Source organism: Urocitellus parryii, chromosome 8 (genome assembly GCF_045843805.1).
Source record: "Urocitellus parryii isolate mUroPar1 chromosome 8, mUroPar1.hap1, whole genome shotgun sequence".
NCBI classification, from domain to species: domain Eukaryota; kingdom Metazoa; phylum Chordata; class Mammalia; order Rodentia; family Sciuridae; genus Urocitellus; species Urocitellus parryii.
Genome location: NC_135538.1, coordinates 62,151,659 through 62,168,656, shown reverse-complemented (window position 1 = coordinate 62,168,656; position 16,998 = coordinate 62,151,659). Strand labels below are relative to the sequence as shown.

Sequence of the window (16,998 nt, the reverse complement as noted above, 5' to 3'; positions counted from 1 at the left end):
CCTTCTTACTAGCTATAATCTCTTTTTTTAAAGATGGACACAATATCTTTTTACTTTATTTATTTATTTTTATGTGGTGCTGAGGATTGAACCCAGTGCCTCACATGTGTGAGGCAAGCACTCTACCGTTGAGCCACAGCCACAGCCACAGCCTCTAGTTATAATCTCTTTAAAGGAAGGAATATACTACTCACTCAGCTTTGTACTGATGAGCAGCATTTTCACTGTGAAACAGGTATGCCACTTAACACTTTTATCGAGCAATGACAAAATAATGACTATTGCCTTGATTGAACTGAGAATCCTTATTTTCAAAAAAGCCTTATAACACTTAAAAATGAAAGAAAATCAAACAACAACAAAAGTAAAGAAAATGCAGCACAGTGGTTAGAACAGACTCTCCCAAAGAGAGTCATTATACTTATTTTTCTTTTATATCTCTGTAAAACTATTCATACATTTGCAGTCAAATGTTCTACCACTGAGTTATACTCCCTCATCCACACAATTAACAGGCCAAATTTAGATCACCTGACAACCAACCCCACTGCTCATCACAATTGAGCATTGCTTAGAATCAGTGTTCCTGACACTTTCATAGTTCTGTAGTATCTACTCCAGACATTGGCTATTGCGCAAGTCAGTATATGATGGTTTTTTGCTTGTTTGTTTTTGAGGAAGGAGTTATAAAAAATAGATTTTAACCAGCAACAGCACTATCTTCTGAAGTGAAACTCATGTTCTTGTGAATTCACAGCTTTTTCTTGAACTTTTTGAAATATTTATCTTACAAAAGGCTTAGGACAATTCAATAGGAAAGATAGGTAGGATGGAAAAGAAATAACCATAGAGTAGGTATGGTGTGACCAAAAAAAAAGAAAAAAAAAAAGGTACTGACTATGGAACCAAAGACATTAGATTTGAACCTTTTCTCTGCCATTTATTAACCACTGGGTGCCAGTACCCTCACCTATGAAAACATGATGATATAAAACTTCCCGAGCTGTGAAGATCAAATAAAATATCACACAGATGAAGTATTTAATCCGAAGTGTGCACATGAGAGGCCTAAAAATAGTTTGAATAAGTAATGTGCAACAACATAAGCAGCATCTACAAATGTATCATAAACCTGAATGTGGAGAGATTTTAACTGAGAATCTTGAGATTTTCCTTTTGTTGAATGTTTAATAAAGAGGAAGGGATACACATGTACTTTATGGACTAATCAATTGTAAATTAGTAGTAACAGACTGCCAGAAAACAGTTCAAGTGCTATGTGAGATCACAAATTACCAGTTGTGTGGGCAATGACAAGTACAGTGGCACCACTAGCACCTTTGAATAAGATAAGAAGTAAGTAATGACATCTCAAAGGGCTCCTGGCTGATGAATGCAATAAGGACACAAGGAATCCCAGAACTGGAAAGAATTTTCAAGAGATCTGCCTCAGGGTAGAACTATTTCTAAAAACTGAAATTAGCAGGGATGGAGACATCACAACATTCCTTTATTAACAGTTCAACATTAAGAAACTTTAAAAGAAAATCTAACTTGAATTCATTTTAAAATGGATTCATTTCTTCATTTCTCCTCAAGAAAAATGGAGAACACAGTTTAGCTAAATTCTCTCTTCTAATTAGACCAAGAATTAATAGTTATTTAGAACTTGTGACATATTCAACAATATAGTTGTAACTTACTTAAGTGTGTATACACACACACACACACATATAATTATTCCTTATTTCTTATATTTTCTATCAAACCAAGCAGTCTTCTTGGGAAAAATTTTGTTACGTTTCTTTGTGGTTTCCTTGAAAAAAATCTGATATTAGGTTTTATGTCAAGGAAACAGGCTTTCAAAAAAATTTATATATTGCATCCTTACCTAATATGTCCAGTTGCCGTAATCTGATACAATTACATGCAAGTTCTTCAATATCTGTGTCACACACAGATCTATTAGCTGTAAGAAATAGTTTTTGCAAGTTTGGGAGCTGGCGTGCCAATCTGGCGAAGCACCCGGTACTGCTCTGCAGAGTAGGACACCAGCCAAGGTCAAGTTCCTCCAGAAGTGGACATCCAGAAGCCAGTTCTGCTATTCCATTCTCAGTAATATTCTTACATCTCCATAGATCCAGGGTGCGGAGCTTTTTACACTTGGCTCCTATCATGCTAGCTATCACATCATAGTCTTCAATCTGGAAATAAAACAATTCCAAGCTTTTATATGTTGTGCTCAGAAATGCAAACTGTTTAGAGCTTGTTAGAATATTGTTAATCATCTCTTATTGTTTGCTTCCATGTAAATATACCCACATCCTTGTTAATATAGATTTACCCATTCATCTTACAGATCTGCCATGATTTCACAAAACAGCAAGAGTAATCACTTACTTAAAACTCCATTTAACAGAACTGACAGAGGACATTTATGAATTAAATCTCAAAGCAATCTCAAGTCTTCAATCTCTCATGGAGAATTGGAGGATTATGTGTTATTCTTTTATGCCTACCATTTTGACCTTGTTGCTGGTCACTAGGCCTAGTATCTTTTATTTTATATATATTAATATAGTTAGGTAGGTATATAATATCTCTTTAATGAAGGTGGCACCTTGGCAGGTTCTAAAACTGTGGAAATTCTAATAGTACTCATTAGGATAGCAGCTCTGGGTTAAGTGAGGCTTTTACAGACTGAAAATACAACACAAAAATAATGATAACATTAATCATTGTCAGTTACTGAAGATATCCAATACTTATGTCATCATTATAGGATAAGCAGCTATTAATTAAGGATTTAATATTTCAGTTCTTGGGCTTTATATGCTTTAATAATGTTTCTTTAAGTATATTCTTTTAGGAGATTCATTTGATTTTGTTATGATCAGGTATCAAAGTTATTACAAGAAGACAAAAAGAAAACAAAATAGTGAAGATTTATAATGATTACTTCCTTATGTTCACTGGTTTATTCGATTTTCAATAAATATTTGTGCTACTATTATGTACTAGCACCACTCTAGAAACCAGGAACAAAAGTAAACAAAAAAGATTTTTTGGTTCACATTTTTTTTGGAAAAACAGAGACAAATAAATGGGCAAAATTAATTCAGGCTGTCCAGAATAAAAACTATATTTCCCAGATTTTCAAACTACAAGTATTAAGTTCTGGATAATAGGAAAGAGTCCTCAAAAGGCATGCAATTTCTGGAAAGGGTCCATAAAGGAAGGTATTATGTCTTTTTCCATTCCTGCTGCTTGACCTGGAGATGTGATGGCTGGAGTTTCACCATAAACCAGGAGATCAAATGTATGACATAAAGAGACTGCAGATCTAGAGGTCAGAACCTCTTGGGAGCCTAAGGAGTAGAGCATGGGTTGCTCACTTCCAGCACTTCATTATATAAAAGAGAAATAAATCTCTTGTTTAAAGATAGTCATTTGGAATTTTTCTATCGCTGGCACTTGAACTTAATTGTAACCAATACATTTGCTTACAAACTTGGCTAAAAGATTTGGGAGAGAGAGAGAGAGAGAGAGAGAGAGAGAGAGAGAGAGAGAGAGAGAGAGAGAGAGCGAGCGCGCGCGCGCGCGCGGAAACTAATGGTTAAAGCACACTTCTGAATACTTTTCAAGGGCTTTGTTATCTATTTGTTCATCGTTTTCCACTACCATGGATGATACAACTTTAAACTGAAGAGATAATCAGTTATTCCAATACAAATTTTTAAAAATTCTCTTTCCAAATGACAGAAAAAATTTAAAATTTCAGAATCCTACCAAAAATGTTTATGGCAGTGACTAAAATATCTAGATTTGTTATTGGTGAGATATTATTCTTCAGAAGTTCAGATCACTGCAAATCTGTCAAGCTGGCACTTGTAGCACAAAGATTAGTTTCAGAAAAAAAAAAGTGGTACAATTAATTTGTATCTACACTATATTCAATACAGAAAAAGTATGTTATTAGGAAAATGATCAGGGAAGATAAATAATAAATCATAAGCATTGTGCAAAGTCATTACAGTGCTCTATCTGTAAGAATAACAGGTTCATAAATAACACAAATCTGTAAATTGCTACCATTTGGATAGTCAAAATAAAACATCCAGTAAAACATCCTGACTTTTGATCAACTTGATAGGAAAGAAACTGAGATAAGCATGGTATTAAACTATCAACCAAGGGCTATGCATGTCACTGTCCTGGTGAACCCTAGCCCTACTGTGAAATAAAAACAGTATTTCTATGAGATTTATTGAAGCCCTAATCATGATGTTAACAGCAATATTAGCATTATTTCTGAATTCCTCTGTCAAGTACCTGATAGTTAACAAACAGATAACAATGGTAACAATCTTACTGGTAACTATATACTTCAATTTAAAAAAATATCCTATTTATCTAAAGTATAGTATATATTAATATATGTAACATAGGAAAACAGGTTCAATAGTCAAATAAGGTTAGAAAACACTGGGTTTAGTGATGGCAAGAGTTTCTTTGTTGCAAGTTAAACTCTTAAGAGGAGGACTCAGTAATACCACTTCCTAATTTTGACTATAAATCTCCACTGTACCCTTACATACCTACCTTTTTATAACTGAATATCCTTCAGGACCAATTTTCCATAGACCAATTTAGAAAAATGCTAATTTGAAATACATGTAATTCTAACTATCTATCTATATATAATTCCAACTCTAAAAGTGTCTATGGCTAGAGGCTTGCTTTTCTAGGGAATATTGTTCCAGTTTAAGAGAAGGTAAATAAGAAGCAGAATAAGCAACATCTAGTTAAACAGGGTTTTTTGTTGTTGTTGTTTGTTTGTAACCAATCTAACAAGAGAAGGCTAGTAATATTCAAAAATCCAAGTGGCTGGTTTGTTGTCACAGAAACTGCCATCAACTATCAATGGGCTCATCTAGAAACCCACTACAGGGATCCAAAGAAAGCTATGAAATGGCTTACAAAGGTAAGAATTTGACTTGCAGTAAGGAGAAACTTGTGGTTTCTCCTTACAGCAAGTCAAATTATTTCACAAGACTAGGACAGACTGAGACAATAAGTTTAATAAGTTTAATAAGAGCAAACTGCCAGGATTAAAGACCATTGGGATAAAGACCAATGGAGGTAAATATGTTACTATAAGAGACATCTGTCTAGCCTACATTGCCAAATCCTGGGAGATCTCTGAAGCCATTGCTAAGCTCTAAAAGATGCTCAAATGAAATGTCTTTTAGGTCAGAGATGCTGCCTGTTGATTCCAAGTTTAGGGTACCAGAATTTCTCTGGAACATTGCAAAGGAACTGTTTATTCATGTCTTTCTGTTGAGTGGATACAAAACTGGACTGGTCTGGGGATCTCCTAAATCTGCTCTGGATAGAGGTATTGAAAAAAGTGAAGCGAAATGAATTGCTCCACAGGAAGATTCATTTCTGGTGAGTATTTACACACACATACACATACCCTAAGAATCAATTATCTTGTAAGTCTCAGTGTTATTTGTAAGCCACATAATTAAGTAGTTTAGATGAAAAAAAAATAATTTTTCTCACAACTTCTTTTGGGGGTATGTGAAATCACAATTTTGAATCTTGAAGGATTTTAGAAATTATCTATCTAGTCTAAGAGTTCCTAGGATTCTGGATTTCACAGAGTAAAATTTCAAAAACAACTGAGTTCTAATATAAGGTGTTGGTCTTTTTATTTTGCCAAGTAGGACAGTTAAAATAAATAAAAAACTCTATAGAAACAAAAAAGTCTATTATCATCAATATTTCTTGGAAATATTCCAAGAATTTACAAAAACTAAAATTAACTTTGTAAAAAATTATTACACTATTAACACATGGATATGACTGATATCTTATTTTGTAAAGAAACCTAGAGAGGTAAATAGTATGTTTGCGATAGCAGCTAGCTTGGGCAGAACTGAACTTTTTCCACCTTCTGTACTTTTCTTACTCTTGTTGATAAATGTCTCTTGTTGATAAATGTTAGTGTTTCAAAGACATCCTCGCCAATTGAAGAAAAATGTTTGAAAGTGGGGTACAAAACAGTTAACCATAAGTCAGAAACTGTGAATAAGTGTTGGGTGCAGTGGACCAGGAAATTCACTCATGGGAAGAAAAAGAAAAAGCAATTGAGTATAAAGAATTTTCAAATACTTGCCATTACACAACTGCCCAAACTGAGGTGCTGAAGCTCTGAACAGAAGTTCAAAATGCTGAGCAGTGCTGTTTGCTGCCATCAGGGACCACATCAGAGGCAAATATGGAAAGTGAATGAAAGTGAAACAAAGAGAAGAGGTCAATTAGACATTAAAAGCTGTCACTGCTTTTCCTGAAATACAGCTCAAAACCTAAGTTACAGATTCCACAAATGCCATTTAATGAGTCCCCAGGTGCGCCCACCATTGATTGGCTTGGAGTCAAGGTAATCATTACTAGTCTCCATGTAAGTCATCACGTTGTATATGGTTTTGCATGCTCCAAAGATACTGTATTCCCTGTAACCTCTCAGTTTATTTCCCAGAGGAAAGCATTTTGAAAGCCTGGTTATAAGACAAATTAAACCATCCCTCCCTCCAAAGACAGAATGAGAGAGAGCGAGTGAGCATGCAGAGAAAGAAAGAGTGAGTGCGCACGTGTATGCACCACAGGGGCCTAGTGACACTCCTGAAAAACAGCAGCAGCTCTGACATTCACTGATCAGTTGCAGTCTGATGGAACTGCCAATAGAGTCACCCCAAATCAGGACTAAGCTGGTGACTTTAATGTCAAAGGATTCTCTTTGCTGACAAGGATACCAACAACCATTGAGCACCTGTCAGTAGTAACATGCTGACTGAAATGTATCTAACATGCACTTTCTAGTCATGTTCTTGCCATTTAAGCCCATTTATCCTGTCCAATGTAAACGGTTTCACCACTAAAGAAACCCAAAGATGTGCTAGACTGCTACATAATCATACCAGTCTCAAATATTTTTAAAATCCTATTTTATAGCACACCTACAATGAAAATTTGTAAAAAGAAATAAATAAAGCAATGTAAAATATCCAAATTTCTAGCATTTCTTTTGTAAATTAAGGAGAAAACTATTCAGACTTACACAGCAAAATCACTTTTTAAACATCTGACCTAAATTATATCTAACAAAATTGAGCTCTTATACAACCTAGGTTAAAGCTTACATAATATGTTCAGCTACTGAACACATTGGGGGGTAAAGAATGTGTCAATGGTAACACAAAACGTTTAGTCAAATCTCAGATAAGATTTTCATTGAGAAAATAAAGCAAGAATTTTTCATAAAAATCAGTTTATTTAAAGAAAAAATATATATTAATGGTTATAATAAGATCCAGAGGAATATATTAGACTTTAGTCTAATTACTTCCCTCTTGAGCATTTCTTTAAATTTAAGCAAAAAAAAAAAAGTTCACATTGATTTTACACTTGTTTTACCATAACATTTATAAGACAATCCCATGTAGCTCTTAGAATATTAACATTAGAAACAGTATATTAAGATAAACTAACTTTGAGGTTCTCCATAATACTTAAGCCATTCTGACTTACTATCAAATTAGAACATTTGATTTGTTTTTTATTAGAATACCAAATCCTTATAAGAAAGTTGTTTTATAAGACTGTCCCATGAGCAAGACCCAGAATACATTAGAGAGACTTTCTAAAGAGTAAGAAATTTTAAATTAAAAAAATATATACATACACATGTGGAGGTCTACAAATAGTTCATGAACCATGTTTTGTGGTTTATTTTAAAATGATTTATTATGAAGAATCTCAAGTATATGGACAAGTATAGGATCCAATATAATACCCATGTAGTCAATACTCAAATTTATCAACTAACATTTTGCCTTCTTTACTAATATCTCTATTTTTATATCTCTCCATCCATACATAAAGTTCCTCATAAGTAACTTTATAATGACTTGGTGTTTAAAAAACATATTTGAAGCTGGGCACTGTGGTACATGCCTATAATTCCAGACACTCAGGAAGCTGAGGTAGGAAGATAGCAAATTTGAGGCCAGCCTAGGAAACATAACTTTAAAATATAATTTTTAAAACTCAGTGGTAGGCCACTTATGTTGGAGATACCCCCAACGCCAAAACACACACAGGTGATATAATTTTACTACACTCGATACATCCATAGTTAGTATTTAATATTGGTATTCATGGTATATGCATATGTGTATTTCTCATCTTCCTCATTTGTTTTGTAAGGTATTTGTCCACGTTGCTACATATAGTTCTAGTTCACTGATTTTAAATGTTGTATAATATTCCATTTTAGAAATAAATTACAACATATACTCTCATTTGATGAGCAGTTGTTTACAATTTTCCCTATTACAAAAGTGTTATAATAAACATTCTTAAATGTACTTTCTTGTCCATATAGAAGAACATTTCTCTAGAGCACACCTCAGAGTAACAATTTCTACATGCTTTGGTATGCTCTTACTTTATACAATTCAGCAAAATAGCTCTATTTAATGTTTGAGTCATACTAATTTAAATAAGTGGTATTTTTAGTTTATTACATCTTTGTCAACACAACTGTCTTTTCATCCCTTCTAACAATTATCCCTCTGATGAATATGGAATGGTATAATTTTAAGTAGTATGATCACTGAGAGTCTTTCTATGTTTATTGGCCACTCATATTTCTTACTCTGTAAATTACATAATTATATTCTTTGCTGATTTTTCCACTGGCTGTTTTTCCTTAATTTTCAGGAATTCTTTAAGTATGATATATGCATATGTGTATGCATACAATAGGATCTTTGTTAGCTATAGTTATTACAAATACCTTCTCTAAATCTGATCCTCTATAGAGGATCTTTTGAGATGTGCATATTTTAAAATTTAATGTGGTCATATTAATCTATTTTCCCTTATGCTTGCATTCTGCTGTCTTTAAACAGTTCTTTTTTTAATACTTATTTTTTAGTTTTAGGTGGACACAAAATATTTATTTTACATTTATGTGGTGCTGAGGATCAAACCCAGTGCCTTGTGCATTCTAAGTGAGCACTCTACCACTGATCCACAACCCTAGCCCCTTTAAATAGTTCTTTACTCAAAACAAAAATATTCTTTTTAATAAAATAACAGCTTGAAAGTCTTCATTTTGCCATTAAGTTCTTAATGAACAGTTTTTATATATGACAGAATATTTCATTCTCACCCCTTGTCCAGTTCAATTTATTGAAGTCTACTTTATCCTTTGATTTGTGATGCTTTCTGTCATATGTTGCATTTCCATATATGTGTGTGTATACTTTTGGATCATTTTGTTTCACTGGTCTATTTGCCTTTCCCTGCACCAACTCTTAAGTCTCATTATTGTTTGTAATAAGCCTTAAAATCTAGTAGGGTAAACATCCTTCATTCCTCAACACTCTCAGCTGTTTTTGACCTTTTTGTTCTTTCACATCAATTTAAGAATCACCTTCTAAATTTTGTTTTTACCTTTTTCAAAATAATACAAAAAGATTACCCTTTCTCCCCCCCATAATCATTAATTAATTTACTGGCATCTTATCATTTTTTATAATTATTTATTAATTTGATACCTCCTCACTGGGTTTTTTTTAACAGTTCTTTTAGTTAACGGGTGGTAAAATCTTAACAATTATTTATTGAGTACATATTGATAAGTCATGCATTGCTGTAAATTCTTTAACTAAAATTCACAACTCCATTCATTCATTCACTTAACAAATAGTCATGAATGCCTACTATGTATCAGACACTTGGTATATAGCAGTGAACAGAACAGATAATAACTTATGAACTATAATCATTATTACCATTTATAGGTGAGAAATTTGAGTCACAAAGCTAAACAACTTACATGTTATTTATCCTCAATCTTGACTGTAAGTTTAGCCAAGCTTAAAATTTAAAGATAACTGTTATCTTCTTCTACTACTTTGAAAATATTACTCCATTAATTATTAGCCACTGTTATTTAATAAGAAGTCTACTCCCAATCTAATTGTCTTCTTTTGTGCACATCGGACAGTGGTTTCCTCCCCCTGTCCCCCACCCTGGGCCCACCACCTCCAATAGCTCTTGTCTCTTTATTTTTAAAGATCACAATTTTGTTAAATTGTGTCTAGGAAGATTTATTTTCAGCTGTGAGGATGGTCTGGCTGAGACATTTGTTACCCCATTGATTGCAAGGGTTGATTCAGCTTATCTGGCTAGTTAGAGGGGTGTCCCCTTCCTCCCTCTCCACTCCATGTGCATCCTTCCTGAACCTGTGTACTCAGTCAAAGAGGATGACCTTCCTCAATAGAGAAGGACCATTCTTTGGTCAAGGGTATATGAATAGCTGAGTTCCCTGCTAGAAGCTCCAAATAAGCACTCAAGATTAATTTTCATTAATTTTACTTGATATTCTGAGTTCATTTGATTTGAAGACTCACATTGTTCTTCAAGAAAAGTGCAGATTCTTACCAATTCTCTTTGAACATTACTTTTCTACCATTTCTTCCAGTTTTTCTTCTGAACTTTGATATTCAATGGACATTACAATTTCCCAAGTTACAGTGCTTACAGTGGCTTGAAAAAAAGTCCATATGATATTCCAGGCTCCCTCCTTTCAGAGTAGAGCTTAATTTCTTTCCCTGTAATAGGTGTGATAGATTTAGTGACTTACTTTTAACCAACAGTATATAGCAGATGTGATGGCATGCCACTTTGGATATTAGGTTATTGTGATTAATTTTATTTATTAACCTGACTGGGCTTGCAAACATTTGGACAAATATTATTCTGGGTGTTTATATGAGGCTGTGTTTGGGGTGAGCTTAACAGTTAAATTAACAGACTGAGTAAAACAGATTGCCTTCCCTTTTGTTTAACTAAATAAGGAAGAATTCTTCCCACCTGATGGCTCTCAAAATGGGACACTGGCTTTGTCCTGACTTTGATGTAAGCAGAATATCAGCTCTTCCTGAGACTCCTGCTGGCTTTCATAGTGGAGCTATACTATTAGCTTTCCTGGGTCTCCAGCTTGCCAGCTCAGCCTGGAGACCTTGAGGCATGACACCCCCATAATCACATGAGCCAGTTGCTTACAGTAACATGTCTTCTATTAGTTTTGTTCTCTAGAGAACCCTAATTCAGTTGTAAAAAGGCTGTGGGTCCTGTATTAGCTTCCCTTTTTCCTCCATTAATCATGTGCCATATCATAAGAACACTCAGGCAACCTATGGAGACTCTCATGTAGAAAGAAACAGAGGCCTCTGGCCAAGAGCTAAAGAACAGCTCTGCCAATAGTCATGAGAGTGAGTTTGGAAGCTGATCCCTTAGTAGTCAAACTTTGGGATGACTGGAGTCCCAGGTAACAACTTGGCGGCAGCTTCCTTTGAGGCCTTTCTATGGTCCTTAAAGCCAACACTACCCAGTTAATAAAACATTACCAAGATTATGTGTGAGATAATAAATATAAGTTGTTTTAAACCACTAAGTTTCAAAGTAATTAATATATAACAAGAGATAAATAATATAGTGTATAGAACATAGTAAATATATATTTATTAAATGAATGAATAGGGTAGCTTTGAGGATTAACTGGTGTGTATTTTACAAATATAAAGAACTTACAGCAGTATCTGACATTCACAATTTTTACAAACTTAAGTATAGTCCTCAAACTTCTTTTCTAATTTAGCAAATCTCTGCATCCAATTTAGAATTTATCTCATCTATGGAATTAAAATTCCAATAAGTACAATTTATTTCCTAGGTTTCTAATCAGTCCTTTCTTACAACTACTTGTTCTTGATTAGTTTCTTTATACTGCATAATTTTTATTTCTTTTTAAAAAGATGCTTTTAATTTCTTTCTTTCAACCTTCACCCTCCAACCTAGACATTTTATTCCTCCCTCAGGATTTTGTAGATCACTCTGTTTTGAACTAGGACTTCTGAAGGTGCAGTGATCTGCACAGGAACTAGGAATACTACAGAACCAGCAATAGGCTTAGCTTAGTTCTGACCCTGAAACATGGTCAATGCCAAATCATGAGGTACTCTTGGTATATTAGCCTATACCCAAACCGCTCCTTTCTCTTAAGACTTTCATCCAAACCCTGAAAGTGGCCTGGAGAGAGCCTTATAATACTGCTACCCAGTTCTGATTAAACATCCCCAGGCTGGATAACAAGATGCTCTTGTTAGAGTTTTAGATGAATTCCCTGGTGAATCAGTTTTTCTAATTAAAAAGAAGAAGAAAACAAAAAAAATATTTATTGTCAAAAATAACCATTATTAACTTGCCTGGAATGTTCCTTAGAGGACTATCTATTACTTACTGTCTATCCTAAAGACTGTAACTTTAAGGCACAAAAGTAAGATAACTAAGAGACTATTCATATGTACCTGGAAAACATATTGTGGAATAGTAGATGTATTCTTTTCTCTAGGAGAACTTTTAAGTCAGAAAAGAATCTCATGACTGACTATAATTATTCTGGTGTTAAAAAAACTTAACCAGACTACAAATTAAACTGGAAATTAGAAAATCATGTAATCTTAGAGGGAATTATGATATTTTATCTTTACCTTGAAAAGGAACACAGAACAAAAGAAGATTCATGTTGGATGACATCACTCATCTTTGCTGAATAAGAGATGTGAGATCAAATGCTAAGACTTAGATGGGGATACGAGGTGATGACCAAAGGAACAGATACTGTGAGGAACTTAACAAGGAGTTGAATGAAGATAAAAGGGTCGACAGCTACCACTGAAGTGAGCAAGTACAAATTACCAGTTTTGTGGCTTTCTCCCACAGAGCTCATCAGTGAAAAGCTAGAGACTAAGGCATACTCAGATGTGCTGAGAGAACACATCTACAGAAACAGGTTGCATATCTTTTTAAAATTCAGTTAACTCATTCCCTTCCAAAGTATCTTAGAATATTCTTTCTCTATACTGTTAGTATTTGGAATCAAAATATTGCTGTTAAATTTCAAAGAAAAGAGGAGAAACTATGAAGAAATTTACACTTTATTTCCAAATACAAAATGGTTTTATTTGAAGAAATCACAGACTCAACAGTTTAGAGCAGGAATTGGCAAACTGCTGCTCACAGGCCAAATCCTATCTACTGCTGTTTTTGTAAATAAAGTTTTATTGCAACACGGACACATCCACTCATTAATGTATTGTCTGTGGCTCGTTTTGTTGTTGCTATTGTTTGTTTGTTTTATTTTTATTTTTCTGGTGCTAGGGATTGAACTCAGAACCTCACCCATGGTAGGCAGGTGCTCTACTGCAAAGCTACATCCCCAGCCCATGTCTGTGGCTGTTTTTGCACTATTCATGACAGAGACATATGGCCTGCAAGGTGTAAAATATTTACCATCTGGCCATCCACAGAAAAATTTTATAGATCCCTCCTTAAAAGAAGAAAACAATTCCACGATAATAAGTACTTGCAACACTTATACACAACTAGAGCATGCAAATGAATGAATCAATTACATTAAGTGTACTATGAAAAAAATATTCAGAAACAAAAAGTAAAATCTTATAAACCTTTTATTTAAGACATAAAGTATCTTGAATCCCCAAGTCTGCAAATTCTGTTGGTTAGTTCTGTAAGACTCATTCAGCAGAATCACAAGAATAGTTCCAAAGATTAAAATATAATTTAAATAGTTATAGCTTTAATAATGCAAGTCAGCATATTTGTTTTCAAATGTTTTATAATTTTCAAATAAAACAAGTCTTATTTAAATCATTACAGAAAGGAATTCACTAAGGAGTGACTGGATCCATGATAATTTCTTCTATAGATTATCAAAATATACTCTAAGTAAATGCAGTTATTTGATAAATATGCATTCATAAAGAATTCTTTTACATTCTACCTATAATCTACCTACTAACACTGTTCAGCAGCTTCAAAGCCCAGTGGAAAACTATTAGTAATAAATTAACAACTCATCGAAGTGAGAAAGCATATGTAGCTTCTTAACCTAGTACTCCACTGTAAAAATAAACACATAATAAATATTTAAATAGATCACATGATAACCATTTCTGATAGTAAGGTGTCAAAGTAAATGGTAAAATATTATAACAGGTTATGAGTGAAGTACAAAAGCAAGAGACAAGCTCAGTGTGAACAGTTTATCACAATTAGACAAAAACAATGGAAAAGCATGCTCATGGGTCAAAGTTCCTGACAATTTACCATGATTCACAAAAGAATTGCAAAGGAATTAGTCTATAAACACCATATTGCAATGATTACAATAGAAAGAAGACTATTTCACCTCCTTTCACTACTGCCCTCCTATTTGTTTTTTTTAGCAAATTTATTCCCCTTACTGTCCTTAGTGAAGCCTCCAAATATTAAGATGCTCCAGTGACTAACTCTAAAATTAACAATTTCAACTTCAAAAATAGTTTCAGTCAGTAAAATGATGGATAATAGACATAAAAGTTCAGTGTAAGAAGATATGAAGTGCCATACAGTTATAAAGAATTATTATTAATGCCTTTTATTTTTATAAGGAAAAAGGTACTTTAATAGGTAAAAGGAGGCATGAATTTAAATGTTCATGGACAGTTTTATAAAGAAATGCTACCCTTAAACTTTATAACTTCTCATTTTCTAGACTTCTAAGCAAAAATAACAAAAAATGATTTGTTTATTATACTCACATTTAACTTTTAGACAGTCCAGATTAATGGCTTAGTAGAGTTATACTTATGTATATCATGCATATTTTACAATGTATTAAAGACTTCAGGAGGGAGATTCAAGATGGTGAGCTAGAGGAAGACTGCATTCCTAGCTGCTCCATGGCACGGGACTCAAGCAGTAGGAGAGCTGTTTCTCTGCGAGGTAGGTGAAAAAAGAATTTCACTAAAACTAAATATTGGACTGTCAGAGTGTCTGAGAGACTCAGAAATTTGGGTACATTAAACAAAGAAAAAAAGACTACATTGGAGCCAAGCCAGTTGTGTCAGAATCAGTAGTGGCACTTATTTGGCAGAGAGGGAGGAAGAACACACAGAAGCACCTGAGATCAGAAAAGCAGCCTGCTCTTAGCTGATCCAGAGGCTACACTGTGCACTGTTTCTTTGAAAGGCCTGCTGGGTGATCTAGGGTGTACCTAGAAGAACGGGGAAAAAAAACAAGCACACAGAATATCTTACCCAAATATCTTATTCAAATTGCAAAAGTGAAAGGGAGCCCAACTCACTTCCCCCCATTGAGTCTGGTAACTCACATGACCAGCTTAAGTGGGTAAGGAATCTGAACGGGTGGGTGTGAATACACTAAAGAACTAAAACTGGGAAAGGCTGCTTTCATGGGAAGCAGAAGGGGTAAAGGATTGGCTCCCTCACCCAAGTATGATCCTTGAGAAGTTCTGGAGATCCAAACTTCTCACAGCGATCTGCAACTTCCAGGCCTTAGGGGTGTGTTGATATACTCTCTCCAGAGCAAACACCATCCAATGAAGCCCCTAAGGCCTGATTAGACCTAAGCTCCACTTGTGGAATCCCACTGTTAGAACTCTGCAGCAGCCCCACCCTGTCATCAGTCTGGTCTGGGCAGACAAAACTCCAACTGACAGTACTTCCCATCCAGCTGAGACTTATTTGAACCAGACTCCGTCTTAGGCCACTCCAACTGGCACCTTGGTGAGTAATACAAAAAGAGGGAAGGTTTAGCAACCCTTAGTCCTTGCTCTTGCATTCAGTTCATAGCTCAAGAAGAAATGGGAAAAAAAGACATCTGGGCATAGACAGTGACCATTTGTTCTCACTGACTATTCTGACCACTTCAGTGGAAATAATTCCTTCATTTTTCATTAAGAATCTTTTTCCTTTCTTTCTTTCTTGTGTATGTGTGTGTGTGCACGCGCACACACTTTTGGTTAATGGATACATATACATATTTGTTTCTTTTTTTCTCATTTTTAGCATTTTTTAAAATGCAGTTATTTTTCCTTGCCTTATCTTTCTTTGAGGATTAGAGTTCTTGATTAGTATATTTAGGTTTTGGTTTTGTTTTACATTGTTTTTCTCTTGTTTCTCTTTCTTTTCTTCTGCTAATAGTCAAATTCTATTGTTCTTTAACTCTCCTTTTATTTTGTTACTTCTATTTTTTCTCCTCCTTTCTTAAAACCATGACATACTACATCTCTTCTGCATTATCTTTTCACTTTTTGAAATTGTAAAGTCTTTTCTACCTTCCTATCACACTTTTCTTTGCTCTTGATTAACTATATTCTTACTATCTTTTAGCACTAATTGGTTTCTAAAACTCCTGCCCTCCACCATTAATGCTGTTGCAGTTATTACTGATGGGATAACATAGTTGACACCTATTGTTTGTTTTAATGCCAGACATAGTCCATAGCTACTTACTGTTTTTGCTGTTGACAACTGCTAACCCTACCATTTTGGTTTTTGTGACAATTAATATTGTAGACGACATAGTAGGAACCATATATTTAGTGTAATGCTGTATATTGTTTGCATTGGTTGTTGCTATTTTTGTTTCCCCCCATTCTGTGGGGATGCTGGGAACTTACAGAGACAGTACAAGTTCTCAGGGTAGAAACTCTGCTGCTAAAGTAAATTCAACCAAAAGACAGCACACCTTGCTCCACAGCAAATTAATAATATTCAGTCTTCAGCTATACTTTAAAACAAAGAATAGAAGACACAAAAACGCAAACTAATGAGTAGGCCCCAAGTAGAAATGGCTAGGGTTGTTCTCACTGACTATTCTAAAGACATACATTGCTATAGCAAAAACAGAGAGAAATAACACAAAGGCTGCGGACACCACACCTATGGGGGGGTTCAATTTTTATCACTCAGGACACTTTGGCAAGTGAAGACTGTACCCTAAAAAGGTCCACACATAAGAGTGGAAGAGAGATTCCTTCCAACGATACAT

General features: G+C 34.4%; 1 protein-coding gene across 2 annotated transcripts in view; it reads right to left on the bottom strand.

The window, feature by feature from the left end:
- The window catches only part of Fbxl4 (F-box and leucine rich repeat protein 4), an 81,400-nt gene that overhangs the window by 2,593 nt on the left and 61,809 nt on the right, over positions 1 to 16,998 (bottom strand). For both annotated transcript variants that reach the window (XM_026402525.2, XM_026402526.2), the window contains exons 7-8: positions 6,185 to 6,256; positions 1,892 to 2,204 (exon numbers count right to left, since the gene is read on the bottom strand). In XM_026402525.2, the coding sequence (XP_026258310.1) occupies positions 1,892 to 2,204; positions 6,185 to 6,256 (385 nt within the window). The remainder of the gene's footprint in view (positions 1 to 1,891; positions 2,205 to 6,184; positions 6,257 to 16,998) is intronic.